At 38.7% G+C, this 18,817-nt stretch overlaps 1 protein-coding gene across 14 annotated transcripts in view; it reads right to left on the bottom strand.

The window, feature by feature from the left end:
* TFDP2 (transcription factor Dp-2) overlaps positions 1-18,817 on the bottom strand; it is a 194,476-nt gene that overhangs the window by 31,757 nt on the left and 143,902 nt on the right. For all 14 annotated transcript variants that reach the window (XM_055412504.2, XM_055412519.2, XM_055412470.2 and 11 more), the window contains one exon: positions 2,903-3,065. In XM_055412504.2, the coding sequence (XP_055268479.1) occupies positions 2,903-3,065 (163 nt within the window). The remainder of the gene's footprint in view (positions 1-2,902; positions 3,066-18,817) is intronic.

The following is an 18,817-nucleotide window of genomic DNA, read 5'->3' as shown; positions in this document are numbered from 1 at the left end:
ACTAAAAAGCCTCTTGATGAAAGTGAAAGAGGAGAGTGAAAAAATTGGCTTAAAGCTCAACATTCCAAAAACGAAGATCATGGCATCTGGTCCCATCACTTCATGGGAAATAGATGGAGAAACAGTGTCAGATTTTATTTTTTGGGGCTCCAAAATCACTGCAGATGCTGACTGCAGCCATGAAATTAAAAGACGCTTACTCCTTGGAAGGAAAGTTATGACCAGCCTAGACAGAATATTAAAAAGCAGAGACATTACTTTGCCAACCAAGGTCCGTCTAGTCAAGGCTATGGTTTTTCCAGTGGTCATGTATGGATGTGAGAGTTGGACTGTGAAAAAAGCTGATCGCCGAAGAATTGATGCTTTTGAACTGGGTGCTGGATAAGACTCTTGAGAGTCCCTTGGACTGCAAGGAGATCCAACCAGTCCATTCTAAAGGAAATCAATCCTGGGTGTTCATTGGAAGGACTGATGCTGAAGTTGAAACTCCAATACTTTGGCCACCTCATGCGAAAAGTTGACTCACTGGAAAAGAGTCTGATGCTGGAAGGGATTGGGGGCAGGAGGAGAAGGGGACGACAGAGAATGAGATGGCTGGATGGCATCACCGACTCAATGGACATGAGTTTGGGTAAACTGTGGGAGTTGGTGATGGACAGGGAGGCCTGGTGTGCTGTGATTCATGGGGTTGCGGAGAGTTGGACACGACTGAGCGACTGAACTGAACTGAGCTAGCTCTGCCTGGATGAACCTGACTCAAGAGAATAAGGAGCCAATGCCAGGACGGCCTGCAGCACGCAGACCCTTGGGGGGACCTGCACTGGCTGCCCTGCCAAGCTCCTGCTAGCTTGGGGCTTATGCTCTTCCCTCGAGGCCCTGGGGAAGCCATTTGAAGCTTCATGGCCTTCAGCCTGCCTCTCCAGCCACCTCGCCAATGAGACAATGCAGCCTGGGAATCAGCACAACCACCGAAGGCAAGGATGGAACATACAACTTGTCCCTTTCTGAACCTGGTCAGCTCGCAGCCTCTTCTCCCAATATCTTCATTCCAGACATGTGTCTAGTGGGTGCTGCCATGGCAGACATCACTATCAAGCACAACACTCTGTAACAGAACCCAGGCACAGTTTGCCTCTTTATCCTCTACCCTAAGGTCCAAGTAGCTCCTGTATTTACTCAGGGTTGACACATAACATGTTTGACATTCCTGGCCTAAGGACACCTCAAGGACCAAGGAGGCAGATTCCCAGCACAGAAAGACAAGGGTGCGGTCAGAAGGGAGCACCAAGGTCCCAATGCTGGAGAGCCAGCATCTAGAAGGGCCTATGTGTACCCGCTGGATAAGGGTCAAAATATGCCATTGGGAGAAATATCTGTGTAACATAGACACTGAAAGAATAACAGTCAGAAAAAAAAACCATGTTTGGGAATATCATATGTGAATGTAAGGTGTCAGTTGGTCAGTTATGTCCAATTCTTTGGGACCCCATGGACTGTAGCCCACTAGGCTCCTCTGTTTATGTAATTCTCCAGGCAAGAATACTGGAGTGGGTTGCCAGTTCCTTCTCCAGGGATCGAATCTGAGTCTCCTGCATTGCAGGCAGATTCTTTACCATCTGAGCTACTGAACTGCAGAATAAAGGAAAAAAAGTTATTTAAAAAAATTCCAAAGATTATAAAAACAAAAGCAAATAACCCCACCAGTTTCATTCATGAATACCACTATAACAATCCTAAAATGTCAGGAAGCTATCTTCTTTACAGAATTGATTACATTCAACTCCATTTCTGATTTTTTTTTAATTAAGAAAAAAAAAATGTTCATTAAGAAAAAAATCAAGTTATGGTTACTATCATCTTAAAACCTTTATCACAATTAACCCTGCAAAACTATAAATATTTCCACTAATGTTAAGAAGTGAAGATTCAATATGACTAGAGTTACTACCATTATTTAATGTTGTTCTGGAAACTGACTTATAAAAAGTATATCAGCAGCTGCCTGGGGCTAGAGGGCAAGGGAGGGATGGATTACAAAAGGCAAGAAGAGGCTTTGCGAATGATGGAAACATTTTGTGTCCTGATCATGGTGATGGCTTCACAGGTGCATACAAATGTCAAAACTCACTGAATTTTATACTTGAATACATCTTATTTTATGTAAACTAGCCACAATAAATAAAAAAGTATTTTAACAGTTTAATTGTACACTTAAGACGTGTACATTTCCCTCCTTGCATGTAAATTTATCTCCATTAAAAAAAAAATGAGAATGATTTTTATGTGCTAAAAATGAGGCTCTAGATATATTACTAAGAAAATAAAATTAAGAATGAAGCATGCAAAGCACAACCATATTTATGTTTAAAATAACACATTTTATTATATAGGTGCAAAAAGAATTTCTGGAATGATACTCAAGAATCTGGTAATAGTGAACAGTGTCTTGCGGAGTCAGATTAGAGTATGTGGTAGAAGAGAAAAAATTTTTATTATACAACCTTTGGTACAACTGAACTTCTATAAACATGCTCATGTAGTATTTTTTCAATTAAAAATAAGATAAAATTTTCTTACTGACTTAAAACACTGAAAGATTCAGATGTATCTAAAGTCATTCAAAAATAAAAAGTATACTTTTTAAAAAGTATGTTTCTTCAATAAGCCCAAAGATATTTTAAAAATACTTGTCCACCTTTATGTTTAAATAAGAATCCCTTTTAAAACAAAACAACAAAAGAATCAAAACAACAGAATTCCCCAGTAGATAATATGAAACCCTCAGATAAAGGAAAAACTGAGGATTCCCTAGCTTGTCTGAGTCCTCAATTTGACAGACAATCCAGAGAGGTACCACTGCTGCATCACTTTCACAGTCAACATCAAGGTATGATCTACTTACCGAGTCAGCCGCCAGATGGTTATTTGAATTGGTGAACTCGGACACCAGTTCATCAGCTACTTCATTATATGACGTTGTACCTTTCCGCTGAACTTTCTCACACACTTTCATTGAAAAATGTCTCAAGCCTTTTCCATTTTTATCTCCTTTTTTGCTTCGTTTGCTAAAAGAGAAAATAAAATTATACTCCATTATACTTATTAGAGACTTCCTTTATAAAACTATAACTAATGTGAGAAGATAGGAATTTGATTTTCTGTTCCCAGTGCTCGATTTTACATTGAATTCAGTTCAGTCGCTCAGTCGTGTCCGACTCTCCGCGACCCCATGAATCACAGCACGCCAGGCCTCCCTGTCCATCACCAACTCCCGGAGTTCACTCAAACTCATGTCCACAGAGTTGGTGATGCCATCAAGCCATCTCATTCTTTGTCGTCCCCTTCTCCTCCCGCCCCGAACCTTTCCCAGCATCAGAGTCTTTTCCAGTGAGTCAACTCGTCGCATGAGGTGGCCAAAGTATTGCAGTTTCAGCTTTAGCATCAGTCCTTCCAATGAACACCCAGGATTGATCTCCCTTAGAATGGACTGGTTGGATCTCCTTGCAGTCCAAGGGACTCTCAAGTGTCTTCTCCAGCACCACAGTTCAAAAGCATCAATTCTTCGGCGATCAGCTTTCTTCCCAGTCCAACTCTCACATCCATACATGACCACGGGAAAAACCATAACCTTGACTAGACGGACCTTGGTTGGCAAAGTAATGTCTCTGCTTTTTAATATATTATCAAGGTTGGTCATAACTTTCCTTCCAAGGAGTAAGCGTCTTTTAATTTCATGGCTGCAATCAGCATCTGCAGTAATTTGGGAGCCCCAAAAAATAAAGTCTGACACTGTTTCCACTGTTTTTCCATCTATTTCCCATGAAGTGATAGAGATAAGGAAATGTTTTAAACTTAATTTTTACCTTAAAAGCCTAATAAAGTGTGCATCAAGACTGCCTTTTTATGCTCACTCATTTGTTGCCAAAATGTTTACTGACCAGTTACTATTAAGTGTCAGATGCTATTCTACACATTGGGAGAAGACTTGTGAAACCAGCAGACAAAAACTCTGTCCATGTAGAGTTTATATTCCTAACACTTATCTTTTTGCATTCTACATATGCTGTAGCTTATTTTCCCCACCTAAAATTAAAAGTACCACTATTCTAGAGTTCTCTACTCAATTTTCAATCAGAAGTCATTGGTGTTGGATGGGGAGGGAGGTGGGAGGGGGGTTCAGGAAGGGGACACATGCACACCCATGGCTGATTCATGTCAATGTATGGCCAAAATCACTACAATACTGTAAAGTAATTAGCCTCCAATTAAAATAACTTTTTTTAAAAAGAAGTCATTGGTGTTAGTAATAGACCTACATCTTCAGTTATCCTAAGTTAGGTTAATGCCTAGGCCTAGAGAGCTGGACTGTGAAGAAGGCTGATCGCCGAAGAATTGATGCTTTTGAACTGTGGTGCTGGAGAAGACTCTTGAGAGTCCCTTATACTGCAAGGAGATCCAACCAGTCCATTCTAAAGGAGATCAGTCCTGGGTGTTCATTGGAAGGACTGATGCTAAAGCTGAAGCTCGAATACTTTGGCCACCTGATGTAAAGAGCTGACTCTCTGGAAAAGACTCTGATGCTGGGAAGGATTGGGGGCGGGAGGAGAAGGGGATGACAGAGAATGAGATGGCTGGATGGCATCACCGACTCGATGGACATGAGTCTGAGTGAACTCCGGGAGTTGGTGATGGACAGGGAGGCCTGGCGTGCTGTGATTCATGGGGTCACAAAGAGTTGGACACGACTGAGTGACTGAAAGGAACTGAACTGAACCTTTGATAATTCAATCATTAAAATTTCAGAGGCCAGTTTAGTTCTACTAATATTTGAGTACCAGTTATATGCTAGGAACTGTATGTATTAGGGGCGAGAAGTACAAAAACAGTAACTGATGCAAAATCCTTTCCCTCCACAAGTCCTAAGGCTAGAAGAGAGGCAAAACTAATACATAATGACAGATAATTACACGATAATAAGTGCCAAGTCAGAGTTATTCACAGTGTTTTATGGGAATTGGTAAGAGGGGTATCTATTCTAACCTAAAGGAGGAAGATTCCTGGAGTAAGAATCAATGAAAACAATCCACAGAAAGAAAAGGCAATCTATGGAAAGGAAGAAAATATTTGCAAACCCTTTATGTGACACGCGGTTAACATCTGAAATATCTAAGAAACTCCTACAACTCAGTAGTAAAACATGTAACACAAAAAACAGGCAAAGGACATGAATAGACATTTCTTCAAAGAAAACATACAAATGACGAGCAGTTATATGAAATGGCGTTCAACATCACTACGAGAAATACAAATCAAAGCCACAATCACATTATCCCCACACCTGTTAGGATGTCTATTTACTTTTAAAAAAGGATTACAAGTGTTGGTGAGGGTATACAGAAATTAGAACCGTTGTACACGGTTGGTGGCAACGTAACATGGTGTAACTGCTATGGAAAAAAATATGGAGGTTCCTCAAAAAATTAAAAATGGAACTACCATATAATCCAGTCATCTCATTTCTGGGTATATCCAAAAGAAATGAAATCAGGATATCAAAGAGGTGTCTGTCCTGTTCACTACAGCTTTATTCATACTAACCAAGACAAGGAAAACTCAAATATCTATAGATGGATGAATGGATAAAGAAAATGTAATATGTGTATACCTAAATATTCACATAGACACGTAGACATATTTATATATATACAACAAAATATTATTCAGCCTTAAAAAAAAAATTCAGCCATACATGACAACGTGGATGAACCTGGAGGACACCATGATAACTGAAAGAAACCAGTCACTGAAGGACAAATGTTGCATGAGTCCACTTATACCAAATATCTGAAATAGTCAAGCTTTCAAAAGCAGAGGCTGGAGGGAAAGGGGAAATGGGGAGTCTGCAGTGCAGAGGAACCTAGACTTCATCATATTCCATCAGTATAATTACATTCATTCATAAGTTATTTACATGTTCTACTGTGTTATATCCACTAAGAAATAGATGCTAAATGTACTTTTCAAAAGAGTAAGGGAAGATATCTACTTTCTTTCCCTGCATTCCCAAAGAATCCTCTCTGTGTATTCACTGTGGGTCACAGACTACTACTGAAATACTGTTATACCACTCAATGGTACTGAGGGGTGGAGCGGCATGGTGGAATTTTCAGTGAGGTAGAGATTCTGGCTGCAGAGTAATTTATGGAGAGCAGAAGCAGAAACAGGAAGACCCGCTGACAGGTTACTGTAATAGTCCAAGCAAGCAATGCTGAGTCCTGGAATTCGAGCAACTGGTAGGACTGGAGAGAAGGACTGGATTTGCAAAAATGTTAAAGATAAAAATTAGCAGAACTAAGTGACTGACTGCTGTGGATGGTAAGGAAGGGGGAAACAGGACAATAATTCTTAAAAGGAGGGGTCATTACTGAGATTGAGGAATTTGGAACAAATTCATGAATTTCATTTTAAGCCTTTTCACTTGCATTGTCTAATACTCTGGGAATATTCTACTTGTGGCTATCAAACACCTGAAATGGGACAAGCCTCAATCAAGTATGCTATTAATTTCGAAGACCTACATGAGAGATGAAGGTATAATTTTTATATTAATTACCCTTTAGATATACTAGATTAAATAAAAGATGTAACATCAGCCTCACATATTCCAGTTTACTTTTCAAACTGAATGCTAGAAAATTAAAACTCACATGTGGCTTGTATTACATTCTATTGGGCAGCGATGAGGTTGAGTTTGACATGCCTATAGAATATCCAAATGGGTATATTCAGTAGACAGTAGAACAATACCTAAGTCTACAGCCAATGGGAGAGGCCACTTATAAACCTATCAGCACCTGCACCCAGTTCTTATCAGTCCCAGAGATTAGGCAACCCTCTCTTCCTTTTCAAATGTTAACTTCCTTTTTCAAGGTAACAGCTTTATTGAAATACAATTCACACACCATAAACTTCATCTTTTCAAGTATAAAATTCAGTGGTTTTGTTCAAGAGTTACCCAACCATCACCACAACCTAATTTCTCCACCTTAAAAAGAAATTGTGTCCCCATGAGCAGTCACTCCCCATCCCCCTGTCCTCAAGCCCTTGGCAACCACTGTTTTACTTTCTGTTTCTATGGATTTGCCTGTTTTTCAATGTCAACTTTGCAACTGGAGTTTCTCACTTCAGTGCTTCTGATCCTGTATTATTTGCTTTCCTTGACCTGGCCCATTCAGTTGTTTGTTTTTCAAGTGTACAATCTATCATGGAACCTGAATATGATCAAGACATAAGATCCACCTACCAGTTTAAAGGAAACACTGAAGACAGAAGAACATGTTAAACTATACTAAAGAGATGCTATGGGACTTCCCTGGTGGTCCAGGGCTTGAGGTCTGCCTGCCAATGCAGGGGACGTGGGTTCTATCTCTGGTAAGGGAAGATCCCACATGCCTCAGAGTGGCTGGCCCCGTGTGCCTTGCTGCAACTATTGAAGCCCAGCAGCAGCCAAAAATCAATCAATCAATTTAAAAAAAGAGATGTGATAAGCAAAATCTTTAGAATTTTTCTTCAGGACATATAATGTGGTTTCTTCAACTAATAATTTGGAAGGGAAAAAGTGAGAAAAATACAGAGGGAAAATCTACAGATTATAAAAGACTTAACAATTTATTTAAATTCTGATTCATATAGACTGTAAACACACACACACACACACCCAGTTAAAGGAAAGTGTGGAAAGACAGCAACAGCAGCATAGTTCTCAAACTCTCCAAATCCCCACACAAAATCAGAGCAAGTGAATAGCAAAGCCTGAACCCCTTGACAACGGTTACAACAAAACTAGCTGACAAGGTATCTTCAACCAACCCCAGATTACCAACTTGGGCCAAAGGCTTACACAGTAGTGTCTGTGTTGGTAGAAAAATAAATACTCAACGGAGTGGCATTTAATGGAACTAACAAGAATTTGCTAGAAAGAACAGGTCAATTTGAGAGCAGCAGTTGAAATGAGAAGTTTTGCCCTCTTCAATCCCAGCTGAGTGCAGGAGGCTGAAATAAAGACTGAGGAGGTCGCAACAATCTAGCCCATGTGACTCCCACAATTGATATTCAAGAGCAAATGAAAAACACTGAAGGTAGGCAAAGAATATGGAGAAGGCAATGGCGAGCCACTCCAGTACTCTTGCCTAGAAAATCCCATGGATGGAGGAGCCTGGTAGGGTGCAGTCCGTGGGGTCGCTAAGGGTCAGACACGACTGAGCGACTTCACTTTCACTTTCCACTTTCACACATTGGAGAAGGAAATGGCAACCCACTCCAGTGTTCTTGCCTGGAGAATCCCAGGGACAGGGGAGCCTGGTGGGCTTCCGTCTATGGGGTCACACAGAGTCGGACACGACTGAAGTGACTTAGCAGCAGCAGCAGGCAAAGAATATATGGACAATAAGAGTTTCTGAAGAAGAAAATCAAGGCAAAGAAACAGAATAAATACTAAGTGCTGTTAAGTCAAGACAATGTTTATGAAATGAAGAAAAGAGACTATATCAACCCAGAATGACAAAGACCAAAATATTCTAGTAAAATTGCTGGATTTCAAAGAAAATAAATTATTTAGACATTTAGCAAAAAAAAAAAAAAGAGAGTATCAGATTTTCCAAGAGTAAGCTGTTAGACTAGAAGAAAATTAAGACGTTTAAGAAACTGAAACAAAGTATGAGCCAAGAATTTTTATATTCAGCGAAACTGACTCAGACAGTCCAAATGATTAGAGAAACACTGACATAAAGGCCTTGTGAGAAATTTATGTATAGTTAACTATAGATGTTAAGATTAAGTGAGAGCTAAGAAGCATATAGTATAGCGTATAAATAGGTGTATGCTTCAACACTGCAGGACTATTAACTATGATTATTAGAAAAAAGAGAAAAGAATGGAGAGTACATATACAGAAAATTTTTTAATGTTTTCAGTGCTTCACAGGTGATGCTGGTAAAGAACCTGTCTGCCAGTGCAGGAAACTTAAGAAATGAGGGTTCAAACCCTGGTCAGGAAGATACCCTGAGAATCAGGAAGATACCTTGGAGGAGAACACGGCAACCCACGCCAGGACTCTTGCCTGGAGAACCTCATGGACAGAGGAGCCTGGCATGCCACTGTCCATACCGTTGCAGAGTCGGACACGACTGAAGCAACTTAGTATGCACAATCACATTCAGTTCAGTTCAGTTCAGTCGCTCAGTTGTGACCGACTCTTTGCGACCCCATGAACCACAGCACGCCAGGCCTCCCTGTCCATCACCAACTCCCGGAGTTCACTCAAACGCATGTCTGTCGTGTCGGTGATGCCATCCAGCCATCTCATTCTCTGTCGTCCCTGTCTCCTCCTGCCCCCAATCCCTCCCAGCACCAGAGTCTTTTCCGGTGAGTCAACTCGTTGCATGAGGTGGCCAAAGTGTTGGAGTTTCAGCTTTAGCATCAGTCCTTCCAATGAACACCCAGGATTGATGTCCTTTAGAATGGACTGGTTGGATCTCCTTGCAGTCCAAGGGACTCTCAAGAGTCTTCTCCAGCACCACAGTTCAAAAGCATCAATTCTTCGGCAATCACATTAGGTTACATTATTATTATTATTTGGGACTATTAAGCATGTAATATGGGATAAAGTCAATGAGTAATTACCATATACACTAATTCTATTGTCCTTTTCATCCTCAATGTCCTTAAAGATCAGGATTCTTGATATGGAAAAAAGAAGATTGAGATATAATAGAGAAGAAGTTTAATAAGATCTGAACTGGAAATATCAATGTGATCCGAGGTAAGGGTCCTTATGCATCATAGTAACATATTAAAAATACAACAGGGAACTCAACATGCCAACACATAATTTCTGATCCTATTGCAGTTCTCATTTAGACAGTGATAGCATTCATCCAACTGCCTGAAACAGAAACAAGAGATTCATCCTAATCCTCCTTTCTATCTAATCAAATTCTATCAAATGTAATCTAAGTCTTATCTTAAAGAGCTCTTGAATTCAACCTCTTCTCTCTCTTCCCATGACCCTATTTCAGGCTCTCATAATCTCTCACAGAATATAACTAGACATAAAAAAGAATGAAATGATGACATCTGCAGGAACATGGATGGCCCTACAGATTATCATACTAAATGAAGTTTCATAAGCAATACAAAACCAAAGGATACAACTCAACAGTGGCTGAATCAAGAAATGAAGCCTCATCTTTGGAAGGCTGGTGGATCATCATGCCTAAACCAATCAACGTTTACATCAAATTCAACAGAATTTGGGACCTGGTCCTACAACCAAATCTGTAAACCACTTTTTTTGAAGTTAAGTGTACAATACCTCCAGTAAAAGAATTTTACAAGTTAAAGGCTAGATGAAGAACTTAACAACAACAACAAAAAACAACTCAAAATGGACACAAGACCTGAGTAGACATTTCTTCCAAGAAGATATACAAATGGCCAATAAGTACATGAAAAGATGTTCAATATCACTAATCATTAGGGAAATGCAGAACAAAACCACAATCAGATATCATTCACACACATTAGGATCACTTTAATTAAACAAAACAAACAAACAAAAAAAACCCCTGCCAATATTGGGAGGACATGGAAAAATTGGACCCTTCATGAACCACTGGTGGGAATGTAAAGTGATGCAGTCACTACAGAAAATACTACGGTGGTTCCACAAAAACGAAGCATATAATTACCATATGATCCAGCAATTCCCCTTCAGGGTGTATATCCAAAGAAATTTCAAGTAGGGGACTCAAACAGATGCTTGTACACCCATACTCAAACCAGCAACATTCACAATAGTCAAATGGTGAAAACCTAAATGTCCTTCATTTGAATGATGTCCAACAGATGAATGAATAAACAGAAAATGTGGTATATGCACAGAATAGATACTATTCAGCTTTTAGAAAAACGAAATTCTGACAGATGTTACAATATGAATAAACTCTGAAGATATGGTAAGTGAAATAAGCCAGACACAAACGGTAAATATCCTATGATTTCTTTTATATGAGCTACCTAGAATTGTCAAATTTATGGAAAGAGAAAGTAAAACTATGGTTACCAGAGACTGCAAGAGGAGAGAGTGATGAGATGTTGCTTAATAGGTATGGATTTCTAGTAGGGGATGGTGGAAAAGTTCTGGAGATGGGTAGTGGTGACAGATGCACAGTACTGTATTTTCTCAGTGTTTTTTTGTTTGTATGTTTTGAATTTATTAATTTATTTTCTCAGTGGTTTTTTGTTGTTTTGGTTTTGAATTTATGTTTGGTTGTCTTTCATGTTTAAGGGTTGATGGCTTTCTATATAATAAGATGCTGAGGTTTCAGCATTTTGTAATTAATTATTTCCAAAAGAAACCAAACTCAGTATACAAGGGATCATGCTTCTGAGCAAAACAAACCTTCTTTTTCATTCTTTAAATTAGTTTCATTGTCACATTTGGCTTACTATTACTGCTACCACATTCAGAGAAGATGTGCCTTTTCTTGACAAAAATAGTTCAGGAATGATTCCCCATCACAAAATGAGGGTTAGGCTTATTTCAGAAATTTAAATGGTTGAAAAAATGTTATAAAAATAAATGTCTACATTAAAACAGATCTTCTATATGCTTTGGGGTTATATTAAACTATTAAACTTTAAAATGTCACATGCTACAAAAATTAACTCAGAATGAGGCAAAGATCTAAATGTAAGAGTAAAACCCATAAAACTGTTAAAAATATTGGTGTTAAGTCTTTGTGATCTTGGGATTTGGCAATTCTTAAAGTAAGATATGATACCAAAAACGTAAATACCACAAGAAAATATAAACAAGATAAACACAGTCAAATTTTTAAAGTTCTGTGCTTCCTGTAGGTGAAAAATCAATCCAGAGATCAGGGAACTTTTTTGCAAACCATGTATCCGACAACGGTCTTGTATCTATAGCCCATAAAGAATTCTTATGACTCGATAACAAAACCAGCACCACCACCACCAACAAACCAAGAGATCTCAATAGAGTTCTTCAAAGAAGATATTTAGCCCTCCTTTAAGCTGGAATACCACCTTCTAGCAATTTGCCGAAATGACCAACATAAAAGGAAAGACGAAAGGCACCTGGTCTATGTTCTCTAGACTTTTTAGAAAACATGGAGCTGTTCCTTTGGCCGCAAACATGAGACTCTACAAGAAACATGACATTGTAGACATCAAAGGAATGGGCACTGTTCACAAAGCAATTCCCCCAAATGCTACCACAGCAACACTGGAAGAAGAGTCTACCATGCCATCCAGCAGGCTGTTGCCATTGTTGTAAACAAACTAACAAGTTAAGGGCAAGAAGCCTGCCCAAAGAATGACGGTACACATGGAGCAAATTAAGCACTCCAAAAGCGGAGAGAATTTCCAGAAACATGTGAAGGAAAATGATGAGAAAAAGAAAAAAGTCAAAAAAGGTACTTGGGATCAACTGACGCACCAGCCTGCTCCACCCAGAAAGGCACACTCTATGAGAACCAAAGGGAGAGAGCCGGAGCTGCCAGAATCCACTCCCTATGAATTCATGGCATGATTTTAAAAAACAAAAACCCAAAAGAGACCTCCAGACTCTAAAAATATTTCTCTTAACTGAGTGAAAGTGTGCTGTCCCTTCCTATTTTAAGCAAATTTTAACTGTCCTAATTCAGTGGGTGACTGTCACTACTATTCAAATTCAGTGTTTTTTTTTCTTCCTGGAAAATGTGATGTGGTTTATTGTGCAATATACTCCAGTGGTTAGAAACTGCCAGGAATTATTCATAAAATGTTTGCACTAGGAAAATAAAAAGATACACAAACAGCCAATAAACACTTGAAAAAATGCTTAACATCATCAACCACTATGAACTGCAAATTAAAACCAAAATTAGATACACTTCACATTCACAAGGATGGCTAAAATAAAAAGAGATGGATAAGAAATGTTGGTAAGGAGCTGGAGACATTATAACCTTTGTTGGTGGGAATGTAAAATGGTATAGCCACTCTAGAAAACAGTAACTGACAGTTAAAGCTAAAGAAAGAATTGCCATAGGTAATTTTATTCCTAGGTATATATCCAAGAGAAATGAGAACTGATTTGTTCACAAGTGTTCACAGTAGCATTTATAACAGCCAAAATAGAAAGTGAAAGTGAAGTCACTCAGTTGCGTCCGACTCTTTGAGACCCCATGGACTGTAGCCTACCAGGCTCCTCCATCTATGGGATTTTCTAGGCAAGAGTACTGGGGTGGGTTGCCATTTCCATCTCCAGGGGATCTTCCCGACCCAAGGATCGAATCTGGGTCTCCTGCATTGTAGGCAGATGCTTTTACCGTCTGAGCCACAAGGGAAGTCAAAATGGAGAAACAACTCAAATGTCCATCATTAATGGACAAATACAGGAAAAATGTGATATATCCATACAATGTTATATTGTACATATAAAGGAAGGAAGGCAATAAAAAGGAAGGAAGTATAATTTATGCCACAACATGTAATTTCTAAGTGTAGAGACGGGGTGGTAGATACAGGCCATCTGGAGGGTTGAGAAGGTCCCACTGGTGCTCCTTGGATAAGTGTCATTTCACTGCCCTCAGTCCTTCTCCCACCAACTTACTCTCACTTTTTATACCTCTCAACTCTGGGCCTGGGACCTCACCAAGTCAGTGCAAGTGAAAATAGCTTCCGTCTCCCAATCTGACTTCTCCCATGCGTATTTTGGGACATGGGTTTGTCCACTTTCACTTTATAATCACACCAGCCTTCATCTCCTAATCCTTGGAGAACCCTACACCTCTATCATGTTTTATGGCAATTTAAGAGATTTCCTTTTTTTTTTAAATACACAAAATATTTCAACAGGCTCTTACAAGTTGGAGATTAAAAATGGCTATTCAATCCATCATCTCAAACCAGAAGCTCCCTATCTAAATTTTTTTTTAAGTGGGCCAATTTTATTTATTTATTTTTGGCAGAGCTGTATAGCTTTTGAGATTTTAGTTTCCCAACCAAGATCACGCCCGGGCCCTTGACAGTGAGAGTACACAGCCCTGACTGCTGGGCTACCAGGGAATTACCTCGAAATCTTAAAAAGCATTTTCTCAAACCTGAGCTCTCTGAACCACCCAAACCCTCTTTCCAAATAACATGAAAATTTGGTCACAGGCTGTAAACACTATCATCTCTATTAGTCTCTTAAAAAAAAAAAAAGAACCAGTAGGAAGCATTCCTTGCCAAATAAAATCAAATTACCCAGTATATGAGACAGCAAAAGAGACACAGGTGTACAGAACAGTCTTTGGGACTCTGTGGGAGAGGGTGAGGGTGGGATGATTTGGGAGAATGGCATTGAAACATGTATATTATCATATGTGAAACGAATCACCAGTCCAGGTTCGAAGCATGATACAGGATGCTCAGGGCTGGTGCACGGGGATGACCCAGAGGGAGGATAAGGCGAGGAGGGAGGTGGGAGGGGGGTTCAAGAAGGGGAACACATGTACACCCGGGGCGGATTCATGTCAATGTATGGCAAAACCAACCAATATAATATTGTAAAGTTATTAGCCTCCAAAAAAAAAAATCAAATTACCAATCTAGCATAGTTTGAAAAGCAAGTTATATTTTATTTTCTTTGAGGTCTTCATAATTTCATATTCACATTTCATTTGAAGTATTTAAAAGAACTGTTTCCAAGAGTGTTTATCTTTCCAGGCACTTAACTAGAATCAACAATCACTGTCTTTTTATATTTTGCCATAATAATTTATATTTATTTACAAAAGTAATATGAAACTAAAATCTGTAGTATAACAGTATATTCCAGGTGTAAACTAATAAATGTATCCCATTTAGACAACAAATTATATTCAATATACAATAAAAAATTGCTTTCTCATTAAAGTAAGTTAACCAGAATATTTAAATCAGCAAAGTAATTTAGTAACATAATTTAGGGGAAAAAATCCAACCCAAATCCCATTTTCCTGTGTATTTATATCCGCTGTGTGAGGGAAAGGGGAAATGGGAAAGAAATGTTTACTATTTACAGATCTTCACTCTTTCTCCACATTGCATTATGTCATCCAGGCTTGGGTTGGTCTCATCCAAGCTGAGCATACTATAGTATCCTAGTATCAATAATATCCTCAGCTTGGGTTGGATGAGGCCAATCCAGGCCTGGATGACATAATGCAAGGTGGAGAAAGACTGAAGATCTGTAAATAATATTGATACATCACATAGAAAACTGAAAAACCTCTCAAACTACATGTGTCCAGAACAAAACTCAATTCCTCTCCAAACCTATTCCTAACTACAGTAAATGCTAACGGCACCAGTATTCACCTAGCTCTTACTGCAAAAAATCAAGTCATCCTTTATTTCTCTCTTTCCTTCATTCAATCCATCAATAAATTCTGTTTCCAAACTGAAAAATTTACCCATTTTTCCCCATCTCCACTGTCAGGTCACTGCCTCCTGCCTTCTGATTTGTCCACTTTTGCTCTTATCTCCTTAGAGTCCAGATCCCTTTCAGCAATCAGTATAAATCAGACCACATTACTTCCCTGCTTAAAATCCTGTTTAGAATAAAAACCAAATTCTCTACCATGACCTATGAGGCCTTTCATACTCTGACCTGTATCTACCTCTCCATCCTCATGTCATATCTCTCTTTGACTTGCTCATGATCTCCAAGCCACTGTGCTTCCCTGAGTATTACAACCTGGTTCCTCACTTAGGAGCTTGGGATTCTAGGCACAGGAAATGCATTCCCTGTGCCTAGAATCCCAAGCTCCTCAAGGAACTAGCCTGTCTTCCTTGTATTCAAACATCATCCCTTAGAGAGGCCTTTCTAAGGTAGCAACCATCCTTCCAATTATCTAAAAATCATCCTTCTTAGTTTTTTGCATACCACCTATCACAATCTAGTTATCTTACTTCTTTATTGCACCTCCTCCCCAAATATAAGCTCTTCAAGGGCAGAGACTTATCTATCTTGCTTATTATTCTCATCCGTGCCTAGAACTTACCAACACTGAGCAGATACTCAAAACACTTGTTGAATAAATAGACAACTTCATAAACATCACTGAAGCAGTACAGATATTAATTATATTGATTTTTATTATTAGTTTACTATAGTTTAAATTATATTAGTTTATTATAAATAAAAGTTTTAACTATATTCCAACAGAATAAAATACATATAAAGAGTACATGAGCACAAAGGAAGAGAAAACCACCACTGTGTTAAATCCTATTCCTTTAAGACAGGAATAAAGTAAAACACATGGAGGCTATTGCCGCTGCCTGTCAAATACCCAGGACTTTTCTTCCCCCAAGGGAACTCTCAAATAGGACACTTCCCATTTGGAAGAGATGCATTTGCCAGACACCACCAGACTGTCCAAAGGAAGAAAGACAAAAGGGAACAATCATTTTTCAGGATCAAAACTCCAGGTGAGACCAGAAAGGGGGCTTTCAAAGCAATTTTCACAACCTCTTTGCAAAGAAGTTCAGTGGATCAGAACACAAAGAAAAAACTAACGAGAATCCCTCAATGGATCCTTTATCCACCAACAAAATTTCTTCAGAAAGTGACTTGGTCTTGCAAAGGAACTCAGCAAAGGAAGAGCTGTGTAAAACATACTTCAAGTTGTACTGTCAAGTGGTTAAGATGAGGATAAAAACCTTATATGGTATGTATCTATGTGGGAGTATGGATGTGTATTATATACACAAATCTATGTCCCCGAGGAACACTAACAAAAATACTTACTATATTTAATCACTATAGAGACAATGAAGAAGTGAAGATTAGTTTGTGGTTGAGAGCTGGCTTTTTGAACCTTAGCGCTCAGGAAAAGGGAACCCAAGACTTTTTACAGCGGTATAGAAAAACACATTAATCTGGAGGAAACGAACATGTGTAAGAACAATAACACAAGAAGAAAACCGCATGTAGTCATTTTGGTGGTTTGGTTAGGGAGGTGGATGGGATTCAATACAGAAAAGTTATATTAAAGAACAAAAAGGAGAGTAACAGAAAGCACTAGGAAAAAAGGCCAATGCAGCAAATACAGAAAAGCAAAGTCAAGTCAATGGCTATACCGACAAACCTAGTCTGGCACTTCTATATGCTATCTTTAGAGTTTTCTCTCTTAAGAAGAATAAAAAGAATCTGGCTTTTTTGTATTATTTGCATACTCAGGTGAGGTCAATCATAACAAGTGAACAGTTCCATTTTCAGGCCTTAAACACTGCCAAATACATGGTTAAAAAGTTGTACTTCTGCCCTTTCCCAGGATAAACATGAATAAGAAACAGTATGAGCTAGAAAAATGAATTCCCATTAGACAGAAAAGACCATCTCACCATATAGTTCTATGTAATACAGCAGCTTCTCAGATATGATTTTATCTGTTCAAAACAGTTAAGATCTGAGAACAACAAAGGTCACCAAGGAACTAAAGCAAACTAGTGTCATGCAGGAAAACAAACAGTTTTAAATATAGCCTCAAGGTCTTCACTTCGGGGCCCATTCACTTTTATTTTAGATGGGATTCTAATACATCTGGCCAAGTAGTTTCTCAGTGTACAGCAAATCAGAGATAGCAACTAGAAACTCGAAAAGACAGAAAACTGTGTTGAAAGCAGATGACCTAACAGGAGAAAGGAGAGTAAAACATCATTGCAAAAAAGCAATAAAAAAACTCAGAATCAATCTAGAAAGTGTTGCTGGCAAGGTTTTATCTAAATAGCCTATGAGATTATGTTTTATTTTAGTATAATGTGACATTAATATGATACTTAGTACAGTGACTTGGGTGAAATACTGAGTTCAAATAATGATCCTAAAGTGATAAGTTTTCCGTCCTGGAGTTTCTGATTTACTAAGCAATTATAGTTTATTCAACAGACCATAGGTGATTCTGCTGCACACCTAGAACTGAGAATCATTATCCTAACAGTCTAAGGAAAGATTACCCTACTCTTGTATTATTTAAGAAAGGAGATGTAATGTACAATATGGTAAATTAACACTACTGTATTTCATATGTGTGTGTGTGCTTGTGCACTCAGCCGTGTCCAACTCTGAGTGATCCCATGGACTGTAGCCCACCAGGTTCTTCAATCCATAGGATTTTCCAGGCAAGAGTATTGGAGTGGGTTGCCATTTCCTCCTCCAGGGGATCTTCCCGTCCCAGGGATCAAACCCTCATGCCGTGTGTCTCCTGCATTGGCAGGTGGGTTCTTTACCAACTGCGCCACCTGGGAAGCCCTGTATGTTATACATGAAAGTTGTTAAGAGAGTAAATCCTAAGAGTTCTTGTCACAAGAAAAATTTTTACTTATTTATTTTATTTTATATCTATATGAGATGGTTCACTAAACTTACTGTGATAACTGCTTCATGATGTATGTATTAACAAATCAAATTACTGTGCTGTATTACCTTAAACTTATACAGGGTTGTATGTTAATTATATCTCAATAGAACTGGAAGGTTAAAAAAAAAAGTGAGGATTTACTATCATCTTTAAATGTGTTCAATAAAACTTGTTTTTAAAGTCTGTATATTTTGAGGAAATCAAGAATAGTCACTTTAGCAGAACACTTCATCTCCACAAAGGAGGGAGTGCACTAAATAGCATACTGCCAAGAGCCAATCTACCCACAGAATAGTATCTTTTGAAACTACATAAACATAATACATTTATGCAATGATAAGTGAAGCAGAATACTCAAT

The sequence above is a fragment of the Moschus berezovskii genome, chromosome 1 (genome assembly GCF_049115385.1).
Source record: "Moschus berezovskii isolate FMDL1 chromosome 1, NW_MosBer_1.0, whole genome shotgun sequence".
NCBI lineage: Eukaryota > Metazoa > Chordata > Mammalia > Artiodactyla > Moschidae > Moschus > Moschus berezovskii.
The sequence above is the reverse complement of the archived record's forward strand: the minus strand, read 5'-3'. Positions and strand labels throughout refer to the sequence as shown.